Source organism: Grampus griseus, assembly GCF_964374135.1.
Source record: "Grampus griseus genome assembly, chromosome: 14".
Taxonomy (NCBI): domain Eukaryota; kingdom Metazoa; phylum Chordata; class Mammalia; order Artiodactyla; family Delphinidae; genus Grampus; species Grampus griseus.
The window spans coordinates 4,900,314-4,920,129 of NC_139008.1; the positions used below are offsets into that span (position 1 = coordinate 4,900,314).

General features: G+C 43.6%; 2 protein-coding genes across 2 annotated transcripts in view; one reads left to right on the forward strand and one right to left on the reverse strand.

Moving 5' to 3' along the window:
* The first annotated feature begins 191 nt into the window (after nucleotides 1-191).
* RSPH10B (radial spoke head 10 homolog B) overlaps nucleotides 192-19,816 on the forward strand; it is a 38,638-nt gene continuing 19,013 nt past the window's right edge. The window contains exons 1-9 of the mRNA XM_082669991.1: nucleotides 192-936; nucleotides 3,401-3,476; nucleotides 6,541-6,609; nucleotides 8,449-8,622; nucleotides 10,225-10,310; nucleotides 11,013-11,133; nucleotides 17,929-18,105; nucleotides 19,263-19,422; nucleotides 19,648-19,769. Coding sequence (XP_082526117.1) covers nucleotides 662-936; nucleotides 3,401-3,476; nucleotides 6,541-6,609; nucleotides 8,449-8,622; nucleotides 10,225-10,310; nucleotides 11,013-11,133; nucleotides 17,929-18,105; nucleotides 19,263-19,422; nucleotides 19,648-19,769 — 1,260 coding nt within the window. The 5' untranslated portion in view covers nucleotides 192-661. The remainder of the gene's footprint in view (nucleotides 937-3,400; nucleotides 3,477-6,540; nucleotides 6,610-8,448; nucleotides 8,623-10,224; nucleotides 10,311-11,012; nucleotides 11,134-17,928; nucleotides 18,106-19,262; nucleotides 19,423-19,647; nucleotides 19,770-19,816) is intronic.
* On the reverse strand, nucleotides 13,265-14,119 carry LOC309832178 (peroxiredoxin-1-like). Its single transcript, XM_082669815.1, has one exon. It carries the CDS (start codon nucleotides 14,079-14,081, stop codon nucleotides 13,482-13,484), a length of 600 nt encoding a protein of 199 aa, XP_082525941.1. The 5' UTR covers nucleotides 14,082-14,119; the 3' UTR covers nucleotides 13,265-13,481.

Consider the following 19,816-nt stretch of genomic DNA (forward strand, 5'->3'; position numbering starts at 1 on the left):
GGCAAATAATTAGCACAAGATTTTTTGCTTGACCCTGGCAGTGCTGTCCTAGGGAGTAGGTAGCCGATGATTTCAAGTTCAAAAACAGGAAAGTGAAAAAATAATCACTTCATTATTGATTGTGCACACTGTCTGATCCGTAGGGATTTTGTGCATCATCTCATCCTTATAACCAGACCAAGGTGCTGTTATTCTTGTTTGACAGCTGAAGCAGAAGGACCTCAGGTAACAGCTGGGAAGGGGCAGTGCAGCTCATGAGCACTTTGCCATGCTGACACACGAAGAGACGGGCTTTTAAAGTACGAACTGGTGGCATGTAAGATTTCAGAGGTTAAGTCGGTATTTTTCACACACAGGATTGCTCTTCTTACCGGAGCACTATTTGGAAAGAAGTGGTAGATGGTGGTTCCAATTTTAAAAATTTTAGGAAGCAACCAATGCAATATTGAAGTAATATTTTTATAAACTGGTGAGACTCGATACTTGTAATTAATTTTTCAGGCTGTAGGAAAAGAGTGATAATGACATTGGGGTTGTAAAACGAGACATAATTTTTATTTTTCAGGTAAAACTCATCAACGCCTTGAAACAAACAGCTTTCAACCAAAGGAGTCATTTGATACTTACCTATATAAAGCAAACCTTAGGTCTTCTAAAGGCAATGGTGAAAGAAAAGAAAAGAGCAGATAAAAAAGGGGATAAGTTGGCCTGCTCTCCCTCGTCTGTCTCCGATCATACAGAGTTTCCCAAACAAGATGGCAATGCTGCTAGGCAAGATATGCCCCCAGGTGCTGTGCCACCATTGGACATGCAGCTCAAAGAACCAGAACTCGAGAGAGAGTGCAAAAATGATGATCTGCGGAATGAAGATACCACCCAGTATGAAGATACCACCCAGTATGAAGAGCCCATTCTGACCAAACTCATAGTAGAAAGGTGATTTTTTTTTGCTTTTGAAAGGTGATTTTAATGAGCTGCATCGTCCATGCTCCCTTTTCTACAACTTTCATGCTCTCTGTTCTCTGTCTCTTGATAATCTTTTACTGTAGCTTTACTTCCGTCTCCCTAGACGACGGTAAACATCAATGTCTTTAGCACTGTTCTCTCTCCAAGAGTTTTAGGTTCAGATTTTTACCTCCCTAGTGGACATCGTCCACTGGACTTCAAACTTTCTGTGTCTCAACGCAAAGACTGCAGGACTTGAAGTACCATGATCTGGATTTGAGTCTTAGCTCTAGGACATCAACCCCATCGCCGAACCTTTCTGAGCCTCAGGTTCTTAATGAGGGGAAATAAATGAGTATTCGCACCTTAGAAGGTTCCTCTAAACGTTGCTGTTTCTCTCGCAGCCTTTGGCTCCTCCCTTGGTCCCTGTTTCTATCAGGGCATCCAAGCTCCAAGTCACAGAACTAATCTCTTCCCTACCCCTGCCTTTTGTGTTTCTTTTTCCTCCGTGCTTCTCTCATTCATCCTTTTCGCTACGCACAGACTTGTCTTCATACCTCTTGCTTGGGCCATTGGACTCACTTCCTCAAGAGTCCCTGCTTCTAGCCTCTCTCCCCACGCCTCATAGATTTACCTTCCTAATGCTGACTTGGTTTACATCACTCCTTGTATTAATTACCTATGTAACAAGTTACCCCAAAACATGACACTTAAAGCAATAAATATCACGTCGTTTATGGGGCTCAGGAGTCTGGCAGCAGCTTTGCTGGATGCTGGATGGTACTGGGTTAGGATCTCATGAGGTTCAGCGAAGATGTCAACCAGGGTTCGTCTAAAGGCTTGACCGGCTGGACAGTCTTTCGCAGTGGCTCCCTGGGGCGGCCGTCAGTCTCAGTTCCTCATCGCATGGGCTGTCTCCGCAGGGCTGCTTGAATGTCCTGCCGGCGTGGCAGCTGGCTTCCCTGGGGAGTGATCGAGAGCGAGCAAGCTTTGGGAGCCTCGGTGTCCTTCACAGCCTAGTCTCGGACGTCAGCTTCTGTCATTGCCAACCGCCTAGTGGTCACACAGGTTGCCTCCCTGGCTTGACTGTTGTGTGCAGTGCTGCTATGAACATGGGGGTACATGTATCTTTTTGAATTAGAATTTCTGTCTTTTCTGGATATATGCCCAAGAGTGGGGTTGCTGGATCATATGGTAGCTGTATTTTTAGTTTTTTTAAGGACCTCCATACTGTTTTCCATAGTGATTGCCATTAATTAGAATTTTTAAAAAATGATTGCTGAATGTTATCATACTTCTCTGGCATCTTGATATAAACATGGTTTTTCTTCTTTGATTTGCCGATATCATGAATTATATTTATAGGTATTCTAATGTTTACCCTTCCTTGGATTCTTGGAATAATCCCAGTGTGGTCATAGCTGTCACAGGTCCATTTGTTTTCCACCTCACTTACCTCAGAGCCTAGAGGCAAGCTAGGTGACACATCACACGTTATCCATTCGGTGCTGAACTAAAAATCTGGGTGCTGTTCTCGGTACCTCTGTTCCCCAAAGGCAGCACGTCAGCAAGCCCTGTTGGTTCTATGTCCGGAATATATCTTAAAAATATTATCGTAGTAAAATACACATAGCATAAAATGTACTATTTTAACCATTTTAAGTATAAATCCAGAGGCATTAAATACACTCACCATGTCATGCAACAATCCCCACTACCCATTTTCAGAATGTTTTCATCACCCCAGACAGAAAATTGTCCAGAATATTCCATACGCCTCCATCTCTCTCCCCTCTCACTACTCCATCCCAGCAGTTAGCTTCCCCCCACACACAGTCCGTTCTCCACGGCAGCTGGAGTGATCTTTTTAAGACGTAAATCTGGTCTTGTCCAACCCACCTCTTAAAACCCTCTCATGATTCCTCTTAGAGCTTTTCGATTTTATAGCAAGTCTTTATCACGGCCCAGCCTCTTCTTCCCCTGGTCTCCCTCCCATCCATTGCTCACCTACTCAGTGTGGTCCAGCTGTGCAGCTGAACTTGAGCCGGCAGGCTCTTTCCTGCCTCAGGGCCTTTGCACTTGCTGTTTCCTCTTCCTGGGGATCCTCTTCTTCTCCAGGTTCTTTGTTATAAGTAGCCGTCTCCTTACTCCTGATCACATTCCCTGATCATATCTTTCACAAAAACTGAACGTGATCTAGAATTATCTTGTTCATTTGTTTCCTTTTTACTGTCTCTCCTCTTTGAACCATAAACTCCCAAGGGCAGGAACTTGTTCACAGTTGCAGCCCTGGTACTTAGAAGGGGGCAGGCACACAGTGGTCCTCGGCGGGGAATGCTTATTGAGTGAATGTGAGGTATTTGTACTTTTTCATTGATGTTCATTACGTACTTTAACACACAGTCACTGAGGTGTGCTCACATGATTCATTGCCTTGAGCTTTGTTTCATTGTAGCTACGAAGGGGAAAAAGTCCGTGGACTGTATGAGGGAGAAGGCTTTGCCATCTTTCAAGGAGGCTGTACCTACCACGTGAGTTATACCTTTTGGGACTGGGCAGGGCAGACAGTGCAGGGTGATAATTTTAGATTTGCATCTTCAGAAAGTCCACTGATTCGTCAAAAGCAATTGGAAGTACTTGATGCTGATTTTAGTTTGAACCCTGAGACATATTTTAAGGTAAAAACATGACCACTTTAGTACAAAGTAGTCATTTTAGATTTTTTCCTTTTGCCAAGTTTTATTTTGTACAAACAACATTAAGGTCTCTAAAGTAAAAAACAAAGAGTAAAAATCCCAGCATCCTTTTGCCATAAATGTTTTCAATTTGCTGTGTCTTTTTTTTTTGGGGGGGGAGGGTGGGCACGTGGCTTGCAGGATCTTAGTTCCCCGACCAGGGATCGAACCCGTGCCCCCTGCAGTGGAAGTGCAGAGTCTTAACCATTGGACCACCAGGGAAGTTCCTCTTTTATTTATTTATTTATTTATTTATTTTGGTGGCCTCTCCCGTTGCGGAGCACAGGCTCTGGACGCGCAGGCTCAGCGGCCATGGCTCACGGGCCCAGCCGCTCCACGGCATGTGGGATCTTCCCGGACCGGGGCACGAACCCATGTCCCCTGCATCGGCAGGCGGACTCTCAACCACTGCGCCACTAGGGAAGCCCCCCTCTTTTATTTCTTGAATGGATGGATCAGTGTTTTTACATGGGCGTATTAATTTTGTAGATAACACCTTGAATCTTTTTTCGGTTATGAATACATTGCTGTATTAATGTATGGTTTCCATAACTTAAAAGTTTGTTTGTGATAAAATGTACGTTAAACTTACCATTTTTAAGTGTTAGTTTCAGTGGCATTAAGTACATTTACATTGTTGAACAACCATCACCACCGTCATCTGCAGAATTTTTTCATCATCCCACACTGAAACCCTGTTCCCATTAAGCACTGAATTCCCATTCCCTCTTCCATAATTATTTAAAATATTACACAGTGCTCTAATTTACCATTCAGAGCTATGCCATAATTATTAGATACTTTTGGGGTGTTTTCATTTTTTGTCTTTATCAATGATGCTACAGTGGCAGTAGTCATTCATCCGTTCGTTCAGATTATCCAGGAAACGTGTGCTTGTTATAGGAACAGATTTTTGTAGATGAGGTCAAAAGGCACAGGTTTCAGTATCCTGATTTTTCCCATTAACATAACATGTTCATTTTCCTGTGTTATAAAAGCTCTTAAAAATGCCATTTATGGGAATTCCCTGGTGGTCCCGTGGTTAGGACTCTGCACTTTCACTGTTGAGGACCTGAGTTCAGTCCCTGGTCGGGGAACTAAGATACCACAAGCCATGCAGCTGGCCAAAAACAAAACAAAACAAAACAAAAAAAAACCCCATGCCATTTATTATGACTGGATGATACTCATTAAAATGACTGTCCCTCTGGCCTCTGCCAGTTCTGGCCTTTGTAGTGTTTCTTTATCCCGATGAGAATCTTCCTTCACCGCTGTGGTACTTCTACAAGGCACCAGTGTGTATACCATTCAAAGATACCTAGTGCTTGACCACATGGGATAAACCCCTCCCGGGCTGCTGAGGATGTGATCACAGCTCCTGCTAACCCTGGGTGTCCTCAGGTATGCAGTCACCTGGTAGCTCAAGCCTGGCCAGGCAGCCTTGCCCTTCCCACTAATGAGAGGCAAACACCCCTTTATTTCTGGAGAAGCCCCCTTCCTCGCTGCCAGCTACCTGCTTTGTAAACTTTGCATATTTTCTTTAGACTCAGATTCTTGCGATTGAAAGTCATCATCCGTTGGATCTCCTTTAAACGGTGAAGGAGGCAAACCCAGTGGAACGACCCAGTAGCCCCACGACCCACAGGGGTCAGACCTGCGTTGGTCACATGTTTAGATCGCAATTTCCTAAAGAGAAAACTTGAAAACAAACATTTCACGAAACACTTGCCCTTCGCGTGTAGCTGAAGCGCGATCCCTTCTGTTCTATCAATACTCTGTTAAACAAAACAAAACTCTGCTTCTTGCGACGACGATTGATTCCATAATCCAGACGAGAGCCTCAGCCTGCAGTTGGAAGCTCTCTGGCTGCCCCCAGTTTCCCTGAGCGCCAGCCCTGCCTGATGTGCGGCTAGGTTCACCTGGATGGATGATATAACAGACCTTCTCGCTAGTGAAGTTAAGGCAGTGGTTCTTAAAGCATGTTCCCAGGGACCAGCAGCAGCACCTGGGAATTTGTGCAGAGTACAAATTCTTGGGCCCCAGCCCACAGCTGGTGATGAATCAGGATCTCCAGTGTGCAGGGCGGGCCCAGTCATCTGTGCTTTCACCTCCCCCCACCCCGGTGGCTCTGATGCACAGTCGAGTCTAGAACCGCTGCGTCAGGGCACTGTTTACATAGATTCTCGGTTCTCTCCAGTCATCAACCCCTGAGCTCACCACCTCCTCTAAAGAAGTGATTCCGAGGAAGGAGTGGGTATAATGTTATACGCGTTTTCTCTGATTGCATTGCGACATTCAGGTGTGTGAAATTTTTAACAACTAGTTCCTATACATTAACGATAGATACTCTAAGTGAATGATATGGACAACCGTACATTATGTATACTTGTGTTGGTGTCAATACACACACACGCTCACACGTTCTGATAATTCCCAGTAAGGGAAAACAAAGTGTGACGTTGACAAATGTCATAATTTCTGATATCCAGATAATGGTTTTAATCTAGTCTAAATAATTTTCAAAAGACCCTTAAACTTTGAAATGCAAAGCCCAAAGCATATGAGTTCTTTTGAACTCTAGAGTTTTCCAACAGCTTAATTAGGTGAGGAAGCCTGAATTTACAGCTCAGTTTTAACAACTGCGCAGCACCGCCTAGTGCCAGTTTTAGGGAACTGGGTTTTTTTGGACTCCTACTCAGATCCTTTTTAGAACAGGATAGACGCCAGTGTGTTGCCAGCTCCCAGCTGAACACTGGACAAGCATATTTGTCGAACTTGTTTCCATTTTAAAAGCTGAATCCCTGGGTGGCAGTTTTGTAAATCAAGATTGGGCCTAACGCTTTGTTGCTCTGTTTCAAAGGGTATGTTTTCAGAAGGACTCATGCATGGACGGGGGACTTACGTCTGGGCTGATGGATTGAAATATGAGGTAAAGCGTATAGTATGTTATAGTTCTAAGTGAATTATGTGATTTAATGGTCAGGTTCCCACAATTAAACATACTAGTTTCATAAAAGTAACTCAACACATGGGTTAAAAAAAAATCCATAGAACCAAAGAACAGAGGTGACAAGTTAGTTGTTACCGCAGGACCCTCTATAAATTGTCACCAGTTTCCAGTTTCGTTTGTATATTCTAGAGGTATTCTTCAGCCTCTCCCATTTTTTTGCAAACACAAATTGTTTATTTTTTTTAAAAGATTTAATTTTATTTATTTTTGGCTGCGTTGGGTCTTCGTTGCTGCGCGTGGGCTTTCTCTAGTTGCGGCGAGCGGGGGCTACTCTTCGTTGCGGTACGCGGGCTTCTCATTGCGGTGGCTTCTCTCCTTGCGGAGCACGGGCTCTAGGCACGCAGGCTTCAGTAGTTGTGGCACGCAGGCTCAGTAGTTGTGGCTCGCAGGCTCTAGAGCGCAAGCTCAGTAGTTGTGGCGCACGGGCTTAGTTGCTCCTCGGCATGTGGGATCTTCCTGGACCAGGGCTCGAACCCGTGTTCTCTGCACTGGCAGGCGGATTCTTAACCCCTGTGCCACCAGGGGAGCCCTGTAAATAGTTTGTTATACACTCTCTTCTGTACCTTTTTTCTTTAGAGACCAAACCATACCCACTCACTCAGAGGTAGCTATCTCTACTGGCTGCTTGTGCTGCGTTTGGGCCTCACTTAACGGTCTTGCCGGGTTAGGGAATGCGTATTTTTAGACCGGTGCCTCTACAGTGCGTGTGGGCCTGAAGCGCTGCCCTGAAAATCACAGTTGCAGAGCTGCTAACGCGATGGTGTTCCTAAGTCGTAATGAAAGTATTTAAAGCAGGGGATATAAGGCTCACATGCAAACAACAGCCAGGTTAGGGAAAGAGGCACGTTTGGGCCAGGTGGGCAGCTAAGTGGACTGGGCAGTGGGAGATGAGGCTGGGGAAGAGCGAGGGGAGGGTCCACCTTCATTGTCACGGAGCGGAAAGAACAGCCGAGGTCCAGGGCGGCCAGAGGATTGTGTCCCGACTGCCGTTTCAGGCCAGTCTTTCCCGGGAAACTCCCCCCTGCCCCCAAGCCCCACCTCCTGGCCTGGACCTCTGGTTCATCAGCTCTGGAAGGTCAGGTGGGGCTCATTCTTGCAGACACAGACCCACCCCCATCACAGACACACAAACACCCAGTCAGGGGAGGGTTTATGGGCAGGATTCAGGCTCTCACAGAAGCATCCTCTGGGAGGTTGGCTGGCCTCTTGGGACCTCTGCTGGGCCCTCGCCTTCAGGAGTTCATGTTCCTGGAAAAGAACCCGATGCCTCTGGGCTGAGGTGTGGGGGGCACCGCGTGCTGGCCGCTCATCCTGGGGCAGGAGGTTGGCTGGTGTGTCTGCAGTATATTAGGGTTTCCACCAGTGATCCCTGAGCCTGGCTAATCGTCAGCATCTCCTGGGGGTGACACTGGAACCCGGTGAATTAGCCGCCTCCAAGGCGGGTTCCAGAATCCGAAATTCTCAAGGCCAGGCTTGGGAGCCACCACTGTACCACGTCACCTGCTGGCTTCTTCGAGCTTCGTCTGCACACAGCTTTCCCGATAGCTCATTCCGCCTGGGCTTCTGTCCGGTGGAGGGACCAGGTGTGGGAGGATGGGATGTGTAGAGACGGGAGGAGGTGGGTGGGAGCTGGAGGGGGTATTCAACCGTTTCCAAGGGAGGAGAGACCGGCGTGGTATCCGCATCTCCAGCAGCCCACAAGATGAGGGATCTCTCCACTGCCTTCTTTCTGCCACACTGATGACCATTTTGGCCTAGGGGGACTTTGTGAAAAACATCCCCATGAACCGTGGCGTCTACACATGGCCGGATGGCAGCACCTACGAAGGAGAAGTGGTCAACGGCATAAGACACGGATTCGGCATGTTCAAGTGCAGCACGCTGCCCGTGTGCTACATCGGCCACTGGTGCCACGGCAAGAGGCACGGCAAGGTGGGTGAGGCGGCCGCGCGACCCCCGGCTACGAATGGGATGTGCAAACACAGAGAGCAGGAGGTGGGGGGGCTGTGAAGGGTATATTCACTTTTTTTTTTAATGAGGTGAAATTCACATCATGTGAAATTAACCATTTTACAGTGAACAATTCAGTGGCATTTAGTACATTCACAGTATTGTGCCACCACCACCTCTATCTAGTCCCCAGACATTCTCATCATCCCCAAATGAAACCCCATACCCATTAGGCAGTTACTCCCCACCTCCCCAGCCCTGGGCAACCACCGATCGGCTTTCTCACTCTATGGGTTTACCTATTCTGAATATTTTGTATAAATGGAATCAGACAATATGTGACCTTTTGTGCCTGGCTTCTTTCACTGAGTATCATGTTTTTGAGGTTCATCCGTGTTGTAGGTAGTTCATTCCTTTTTCACAGCTGAGTAATATTCCATTGTATGGATGGACCACATTTTGTTTATCCATCCATCCAGTGATGGACATGTGGGCTGTTTCCATCTTTTGGCTACTGTGAATAGTGCTGCTATGACTGTGAGTGCAAAGGTTTATTTGAGTACTTGTTTTTAGTTCTTTTGGGTATATACCTAGGGGTGGAATTGCTGGGTCCTACGGTAACTTGATGTTTAGCATTTTGAAGGACCACCAAACTTTTCCGTGCTGGCTAAACCAGTTTACACTCTCACCAGCAATGTAGGTTATAGGTACTTTGAAGCGAGGTTGCTGTTTTTGGTACTATTGTCTCACTTTTATATAGGATGATAAAATACTGTAGCACTGTTTTTAGAAAATGTCAAAAGAAAAAGTCTATCTTCATAATTATCACCTTACTCAGATTTAGACTGTTCCCTTGTGTTCTGCATTCTGTTTTTTGTCTTTTAGCTCAGAGCAGGTCAGTTCAGATATTTGGGGGAGTTGGGGATGGTGACTTCTATATAGAGGCACCAGGATGGCTGCGAGAAGGAACAAGTTAGTGTGATAATGAGGAAGAAGATGGAAAAATCACACACACACACAGAAATAAACCAGTGAATAAACAAGCAATTTCAGGCCATTTACCGTAGATCCAAATGCTTTGCACAGTGGCTACTCCCACTCCCTTAAAGGAATCGTCAAAGAAAAATTATGCCGTGTTCACTTATGCTCAGAGGCAGTAAAGTAAGACGTCAAAATGGATAAAACAAACTGGTTTTGGTACATAAAAGAGAGTGAGCTTCAGTTATAAGGAAGGTACTACTCTTCACTTTAGGAGACGACAAAATAGGATTTCTTTAGGTACTTATTTGACAAATAATTACTGACTATACCGAGTGTAATGGATGTAGTCGTTTCATCCCGTATGTGACACTTTGCTATTCAGGGGTAACTGATTTGTCATCTCATTCTCACTTGGTGGGCACTTTGCAGTATTCTTAATCACAAACCAGAAACATAACACGGGTTATATGTCTTACCTAAGGATGACATTTTCTGCATCATTTAGACTCCTTAAAATCATACATTTTAACCTTTACCTTTAAAAAAGCATTTGTTTTATAAGGCTTGATGATTTTATTAAAAAAATGCTACTCTTTGTTCTAGGGCTGCATTTGTTACAATCAAGAGGGTACCTCTTGGTACGAGGGAGACTGGGTGCACAACGTCAGAAAGGGCTGGGGGATAAGGCGGTAGGTATCCGCCGCCCCCCCCATGTTTGGGGTGTTGGCGAAAAGCGTTCTTGGGCCCAAATAACTTTCACATAGGCTATTTAAAGATAAGGTGCAGAACTTACAGAGAACACGTTTTCTATATAAGCAGGGTGGAATATTTAAATTAACCCCAATATAATCTCAACAGGGATGAAGTATTCTTCGGAAAATTTAGAAAAACACCATATTAAATATGATAGCTAATCATACTGTTTCACTTTATTATACATAGAAACTGCCTCCCTTTGTTTTCTATGTTAATCACGGGTCTCCATTGTTAGTTTCATATTTTCTGAGGGATGTTGACATATCGACTTGATTTTAGATCGAGCTGAAGGAGCCAAATATTTTAAGGATTAAAATACTTGGGGGCAAAATATTAACCAATCATAATACTATAGGGAGTTACTTAAAAAGATTATAAACACTAATCTTACCCACTGTCACCTTATTAAGTAATCAGAAGTTTTTACAAAGTGATTTATTCTGTCCACCCCCCCCCACCCAGATGATTGTTCATATGGACCACATGCCTATTCATTGAATTTAAATACAGGGAAGATTGTATGGGCACAAGGATTGGATTTCTTCAGAGGTATTTAGGGAGAAAGTTTAAGAAAGTCTTAAAGGTAAATGTTGTACATGAGATAACTGATTGTTTTTAATTTTTGTTTGTCCTAGTTACAAATCTGGAAATATATATGAAGGTCAGTGGGAGAACAACGTGCGTCATGGGGAAGGCCGGATGAGGTGGCTGACAACTAACGAAGAGTACACGGGTCATTGGGAGCAGGGGGCCCAGGTACTGTGCTAGCTGGTTTGAGCGGAATACGCCCAGAGGTGGGGGCTCTGCTGATCCTCAGCCCATGAAGTATTTGGTGTAGGGTATTGCACGGTAATCTGAAATTCAAGCTGTGTTAAATTTAGAAACTCACAAACTCACATTATGATTACTTGTCTAAATCAGCCTTTTTATTATTTTTATTTTCTTTTCTTTTATTTTTTTCGGTACGCGGGCCTCTCACTGTTGTGGCCTCTCCCGCCGCGGAGCACAGGCTCTGGACGCGCAGGCTCAGCGGCCATGGCGCATGGGCCCAGCCGCTCCGCGGCATGTGGGATCTTCCCGGACCGGGGCATGAACCCGTGTCCCCTGCATCGGCAGGCAGACTCTCAACCACTGCGCCACCAGGGAAGCCCTAAATCAGCCTTTTTTAAAAATATATATTTTGTTGACATATAGTTGATTTACACTGTTGTGTTAATTTCTGCTCTACAGTAAAGTGATGCAGTTACACATGTATATATGTTCTTTTTCATATTCTTTTCCATATGGTTTCTCACAGGATATTGAATATAGTTCCCCGTGCCTTACAGTACGATCTGGTCGTTTATCCATTCTGTATATAATAGTTCGCATCTGCTCATCCCAAACTCCCAATCCATCCCTCTCCGCCCTCCCCTCCCCCTTGGCAACCATAAGTCTGTTCTCTGTGTCTGTGAGTCTGTTTTTGTTTTGTAGATACGTTCCCTTGTGTCGTATTTTAGATTCCACATACAAGTAATATCATAGGGTGTCTTTCTCTTTCTGACTTCACTTAGTATGATAATCTCCAGATCTATCCATGTGGCTGCAGATGGCATTATTTCATTCTTTTTATGGCTAAATTGACCTTTTTTTTTAATGCTATTTTATTAGTATTTAGTTTTCTCTAGAGGTCTCCCACCCAAGCGAGGTTCTTCCATTGGCAAATTCATAAGTCACGTGACTCTTGGGAGGACTGAGACTATTATTTACATTTTATTTATTTGTTTTTTTGGACTTACTTGGCTAGACAAGATTTTATTGGGTACAAGGTGATCATTTTTGATAAAGAATTATAGTAGAGATCTTAAATGAAGATAACAAGGCTCAAATTTGAAGTTTGGTCAAAAGACCAAAGCAGATCCAGACTTGCCAACTGCCTTGGGATCTGGGATTATTACCTGTTGCCATTTCTCTGCAGTGCTTCCAGATGCTACCTGTGACAGGGCTTAAGAAGCAACTGTCCCCTAAATAAAGGTGCCTGCCTCAGAGGGTTCTTATGGAGACTGAATAAATACGAAATAGTGCCCGGCCTATAATAAGCTATTATTGAAGGCCCCGGGAATCCCATACCACCGCTCCTAGTTCTGGCTTGTCTGAATGCTGGAGGGGTAGCTAGGCTGGGGCAGCCGTGTCTGGAAGGTGTCTAGAAGGGCACCACGTGATATACAGAAGGATTCTCAGTCCTGAGTCTGCCCTAGCCTCAAGAGCCCAGGAGGAATCCACCTTTGCCCCACTGACAGCCCTCCCTCAGGACAATGATATGGGGATAAGAACTACCCTTAAATCAAGGATAGAAACCCAGGGAAGCCAAGAGGTGCTCAGCACCGTGCTTTTGACACAGACAGCCTCCCCTATGAACACCAGCGCTGTGTTCGTCTCCCCCTCCCCCTTTTAGTTCCAAAGGCACTGAAGCCTCTTAACTCTGATCTTTTTACAGAACCAGTACCAGGCGTTTCTCAGAAGAGGCCAAGCCTCAGGTTTTCATACAGCCCTCCCAGTAGTGTAAAAGTAAATGCCAGTAATCTCACTGGGCTCTTAACTTGCAACCCAGCCTATAGCGTAAATTGCAGTGCCTTGGCCAGTACTGTAGTAGGCCTTGCTCTTCTTCTCCAGATACGGCGAAATGGACCTTGCTTCAAGGCCCATTCCCTGTATCTACTTGCATTTCCCCTCAATATAATTTCCTGATTCTGAGGCACTCTCACACCTCATTTTCCCCTAAAGAGGGAAAGCAAAAAGTAAATTCCTCTTACACTCAAAGGCTAATGTCCACCTAAAATGAAGAATCAGAAAGGTCTCAGCTCAAGTTTAATAAAGCTACAAAAGACCAAAAGTGATATCCTACTACCATACACATCAGTCTGCCTGCCCCATAATACAGCTCAGGCCGTTCCCTCCAGAGGAAGAAAGGCTGGCCTCCCCAAGCCCTGCAGGAAGGGCCTGTCCTGTCCCACACCACATCTGGGCTGAGTGTAAAGTCTTGTGTTTCAAGCATGACAGTAGTACAAAAGGGGTTTTGTTCTCATGGCCACCTACTGCAGCCTGGCCCTGAAATGGCCCAGCGCTCACTTCTGCTTAGAGAAATATTCTTTGCTCTTCTGCACATCAGGCTCGATGGTATCACTGCCAGGCTTCCAGCCAGCTGCGCACACTTCCCCATGTTTGTCCGTAAACTGGAAGGCCTGAACTAGTCTCAGTGTCTCCTCCACAGAACGGCCAACAGGAAGGTCGTTTATGGTGATCTGTCGAAGGATACCTTTATCATCAATAATAAAAAGACCCCTGAGTGAGATGCCTTCATCGGCCTTTAAGACCCCATAGTCCTGAGCAATGGTGCGCTTGGGGTCTGATATCAAGGGAATGTTCATGGGTCCCAGTCCTCCTTGTTTCTTGGGTGTGATGATCCATGACAGGAGACAGAGGCGAGAATCCACAGAAGCACCAATCACTTGGCATTTGAGTTTCTTAAATTCTTCTGCCCCGTCACTGAAAGCAGTGATCTCCGTGGGGCACACACAGGTGAAGTCAAGAGGGTAAAAGAAGAGCACAGTATATTTTCCTTTGTAGTCAGATAGGCTGGTATCTTTGAACTGACCATCTGGCATTACAGCAGTTGCTTTGAAGTGGGGGGCATGGGGCCCAATTTTGGCATTTCCTGAAGACATATTGCAATCAGCACTTCTCACAAACCACAAAGGACAGTCAGGAAGCACACACACTATTTACATTTTACAAGCTATGTATTGGGCTTCCCTGGTGGCGCAGTGGTTGGGAATCCACCTGCTAATGCAGGGGACACAGGTTCGAGCCCTGGTCCAGGAAGATCCCACATGCCGCGGAGCAACTAAACCCGTGTGCCACAACTACAGAGCCTGCGAGCCACAACTACTGCAGGCCGCGTGCCTAGAGCTGTGCTCTGCAACAAGAGAAGCCACCGCAATGAGAAGCCTGCGCACCACAAGGAAGAGTAGCCCCTGCTCACCGCAACTAGAGAAAGCCTGCGCACAGCAATGAAGACCCAGCACAGCCAAAAATAAATTAAATAAATAAATAAATAGCTATGTATTTCCTGCACAGGAAAGGAAAGCTTTCTATGGTTAATTTTATATAGTTTATATAGCTAGGATTTTCTGATGACATCTTATATATTAACTTACTAATCGGGGACCTTGCTAAACTCACGTAATAGTTCTAGTCGCTTTTTTGTAGACTCTTTAGGACTTTTTAATCTAGATAACCATGCCTGCAAATACAGTCAACTTCATGTTTCTTTCTAATCTGTATGCCATTTTTTTCCCTTGCTTTATTGCACTGGCTAAGACCTCCAGGATGTTTTGTGATATTGACTAGGAGTGGAGGGAGTGGACATCCTCACATTGTTCCTGATCTTAGTGTGAAAGAATTCAGTCTCTCATCAAGCATGATGTTAGCTGTAGGTTTTTTGTAGCTATCATTTATCAGGTTGAGGAAGCACTTTTTTTAAAAATTAATTAATTTATTTTTTGGCTGTGTTGGGTCTTCGTTTCTGTGAGAGGGCTTTCTCTAGTTGTGGCAAGCGGGGGCCACTCTTCATCGCGGTGCGCGGGCCTCTCACTATCGCGGCATCTCTTGTTGCGGAGCACAGGCACCAGACACGCAGGCTCAGTAGTTGTAGCTCACGGGCCCAGTTGCTCCGTGGCATGTGGGATCTTCCCAGACCAGGGCTCGAACCCGTGTCCCCTGCATTGGCAGGCAGATTCTCAACCACTGCACCACCACGGAAGCCCCGAGGAAGCACTTTTTAATTCTTAATTTGCTTAACAGTTTTCATCATGAATAGATGTTGAATTTTGTCTAGTGCTTTTTCTGCCTCCAGTCTGATGATCATGTGGTTTTTCTTCTCTGGTCTATTGATTGGTTGAGTTAGATTAATTGATTTTCAAATGTTGAGCCAATCTTGCATTCCTGGGACAAACCCAACTTGGTCATGATGATATTATCCTTTTTATATCTTGCTGGGTTTAATTTCCTAATATTTTGTTGAGAATTTTTGTGTCCATGTTCATGAGGAATATTGATCTATAGTATTATTTCCTTATAACATCTTGTCAGCTTGTGGTAATCAGGGTGATGTCAGCTTCATCAAATGAATTGGGAAGTGTTCTCTTCAAGTTTTTGGAAGTTGGTAGCATTGGCATTCTCTCTTCCTTAGCCGTATAGTTGAATACGCCAGTGAAGGCTTCTGGGCCTGGAGTTGTCTGTGGGATGATTAAATTAACTACATATTAACTATAAAACCAATTTCTTTAGTAGATAAGGTGCTATTCAGGTTATCTATTTCTTCTTAAGTAAGCTGTGGAAGTTTGTGTTATACTGAAGGAGTTTGCTTGCTTCATAGAAATTGTTAATGTTATTGGCACAAGGTTGTTTATAACATTACCTTATTCTTTTAATATATATAGGATCTATAGTGATGGTCCCTCTTTCTTCTACTATTAGTAATTTGTGCTTTCCCTCTCCTTCATCAGTCTTGCTAGAGATGTATCAATTTCATTAAAATGATCAAAGAGCCAGTTTTAGTTTTGTTTTCTTTGATGTTTTTCAAAATAACTGATATCTGTTCTTGTTATTACCTCCCTTCTGCATGCTTTGGGTTTAATTTGCTCTTTTCCTAGAGTTGTATGGATGCTCTATTGATTTGAGACATTTCTTTTTTCCTAATATAAACATTTAATACTACAATTTTTCCTCTTAGCACTGCTTTATCTGTATCCCACTTATTTTGATATATCATGTTTTTTAAGTTTTGTTCAGTTCAAAATATTTTCTAATTTCCCCATGACTTCCTCTTTGGCCTATAAATTATTTTGAAGTATGTTGTTTAATTTTCAGATATTTGGGTATTTTCTCAGATACGTCTCTGTTGTTTTTTGTGTGTGTTTAATTCCACTGTGGTCAGAGAACATACTGTCTATAATTGCATTTCTTTTCAGTATGTTGAGGTTTATTTTGGTCTATCTTGGTGAATGTGATGTGTATTTCTGATTTTGTTGAGTGGAGTTTTCTATAGATGTCAGTTAGATCAAGTTGGTTGATAGTGTTGTTCAGATCTTCTATATCATTACTCATTTTTTGTCAACTTTTTCTATCCATTTCTGAGAGAAGCATGTTTAAGTATCCAAGTGTAGTTGTGGATTTGTCTGTTTCTCCTTTCAGATCTATCAGTTTTTGCTTCGTATATTTTGACAGCTTGTTGTTACATGTATACACGTTTAGGATTGTTATGTGTTCCTGGTGAGTTGACCCTTTTTATAATTTTATAATGTCATTCTTGAACCCTGGTGATTTTTATTTCTCTGAGCTCTACTTTTTCTGATATGAATATGGCCACTCCAACTTTGTTTTCTTCTTTTTAATTTTAATGGTGGTAAAATACACATATAACTTACCATCTTAACCATTTTTAAGTGTATATAGTTCAGTGTTAAGTACATTCCAGTGTTCAGCCGTCACCGCCGTCCATCCACAGAATTCTTTTCACCTTGCAAAATTGAGACTCTGTACCTATTAAACAATAACTCCCCACTTCCCCCTCCCCCCAGCCCCTGGCACCCACCATTCTACTGTCTGTCTCTGTGAATGTGACTCTTCTAGATACCTCATTTAAGTAAAATCATATAGTATTTGTCCTTTCGTGAATAGCCTATTTCACTTAGCGTACTGTCTTCAAGGTTCATCCATGCTGTAAGCATGTGTCAGAATTTCCTTCCGTTTTGAGGCTGAATCATATTCCGTTGTATGGATGGACCACATTTTGTTTATTCATTCCTCAACAGACACTTGGGTTGCTTCCACCTTTCGGCTGTTGCAAATGTTGCTATGAACATGAGTGTACACATTGTTCGATTCCCTGCTTTCATTTCTCTTCAGTATATACCCAGAATTTACAGAATGGTATATATATCCAAGCTGTGTAAGCTTGTATAACAATGAATAAAGTCAGATAGGGTTAAAAAAAAAAAAAAAAGAATGGTGTATATATAGAAACATTCCATTGTTGAAAAAATTGTGTATGTCTTTATATATGTATGTAATATGTTGATTAAGTATGATTGTATGTGCCTGGGAAAAAGAGAGATGAATTTCAAACCCAACTAGTAGTTACCTCTGGAATGTGGGATTGAGGAGGGAATATTTTTATCAATCTGTATGTTAAAAGTAATTAAAATTTAAAATAATATTAAGCCAGGCACTTTATATACACTGTTTTCAATTATTACATCCAACCTGTGGTAGGTGTTATTTCCCTTTATAAATGAGACCCAGAGGGCAGAACTAATTAGCCTTATGTCAAAGGGCTGGTTTGTAAATAACTGAGCTGAGGCTGAACCCAAGTTTGTGAGACTCCATCATGCATGCTCCTTGCCCCTTCAAATGAGTCCCTGTATTTGATTCATACCTAATTTTAAATGGATTTGGGTAAAAAGAGGAAACATTTTGAGCATTTCTCATGGAAGTTTGCTTTCTTTTCAGAATGGTTTTGGCACACACACATGGTTTCTAAAGAGAATCCCCTACTCCCAGTATCCTCTGAGAAATGAATATGTGGGAGAGTTTGTGAATGGATACCGTCATGGCTATGGAAAGTTCTACTATGCCAGTGGAGCCATGTATGAGGGAGAATGGGTTGCCAATAAAAAACATGGCATGGTGAGTACAGACCTGTGAAGATTACATTTTAAAGGTTATGTAAAGGCATGTCATTCTCTGTCTAGTAAAGTGCATTATCCATTTTGCATAGGATAACTTACTGTTTTGTTAAGATGATTACATAACTTCTAAAATAACTTCTAACATATCAATTTCCTTTGTATTTAGAGGTTATTTAATTAGTCTGGTGTGTGTGTGTGTATGTTAGGGTGGTTTTGGTTGCAAGTAACAGAAAATCTAGCTTAATCTTCCATAAATGATAAAGAATAATGTGGGTTTCAGTGTTGCTTTGATTCAGCAGCTCCATGACGTCGGGGTTTCTCCTCCATCCATCCATGTCTCCTACCATGTCAGCTTCACAGTTATGCTGCCCTCCCTTATGACTGCAAGATGGCTGCTGTGGTTCCAGGCTTCACGTCTACATACCCCACTAAGTAGAAGGAGACAAGAAACTCTTTTTGGAGAAGTTTTCCACAAACATCTTTAGCTTCACTGAGCTGAACTGGGGGTCATTTGCCCACCTTTGAGTCAGACCAACCACTGGCCTGGGTGTGATAAATATCAAGAGAGTCCCCATTCTGTGAGAGGCACCTCTGCTGTCATCAGCATATTTAATAAGCCACATTCTGTGACCTAGGGGTGCTTAAAGTTGGGGAGAGGTTGTGGGGCAGATACAGTGAGGGGAGAGAAGGGGGATCGGGGAGAGGAGAGAGGATCTACACGGTAACAAGAGACTCCAGGAGCCTGACTGTATGTGGACTAAGTGCAGATCTTAACAAGCAAACAGAAGCCTCCAAACCCTTGAAAAAGATATTGATGTACGTTTACCAATGGTTTCCTTTTTCTATAATTTTTTAAAAAATACTTATTTATTTATTTGGCTGCATTGGGTCCTCATTGTGGCACATAGGCTCCAGGGCACGCGGGCTCAGTAGTTGGGACACACAGGCTCTCTAGTTGTGGCACGCAGGCTCTGGAGCGCTCGGGCTTAGTTGCCCCACAGCATGTGGGATCTTAGTTCCCCGACCAGGTATCGAACCCACATCCCCTGCATTGGAAGGGGGATTCTTAACCACTGGACCACCAGGGAAGTCCCTACCAATGGTTTTCTAAAAACGGTTTTCCTAAGCTGCAAAAAGTTACTTTTCTCTCTGCAGGGCCGATTAACTTTTAAGAATGGGCGTGTGTATGATGGCCCATTTTCCAATGACCGCATAGCAGAGTTTCCAAATCTTGAAGGTGAACTGATCAGCTACCTGGACACGACTCCAGAATCTGCCCTCAGGAACCAGTATTGCAGATCCTCCATCAGTGCCGGTAGGGAGCGTCCACCTGTCAGCTAAAGGCAAATTAATGTGTAACATCGCATCAAAAATACACCTAATCTTTCAGAAAACACAAGTTTCCTGTGAGCAACTGCTTTCTTATAGGTTTTTGAATACTCTTGTGTCACGCTTCTGCAGAAAATCATTTTGACATGACATTGAAATATTTTAACATTGTTTTTCACATTTATCCTGTATATTTGTCCTCATCTGCTAGAAATCATCAGAAAGCTTGATGGCAGTGAAAGTAATTCCACGTTAGGCTCGAGCATTGAGCTGGATCTCAGTTTGTTGCTGAAAATGTACCCGGAGAGAGACCAATCAGAAGAAAAGAAGCAGGTAAAAACCTTCTGTATTGTTATAAATTTATATTTTAGGCTAAAACA

What these genes read in the sequence shown, in the direction of transcription:
- LOC309832178 (XM_082669815.1), bottom strand. Translation starts at nt 14,081, where the DNA reads ATGTCTTCAGGAAATGCCAAAATTGGGCCCCATGCCCCCCACTTCAAA.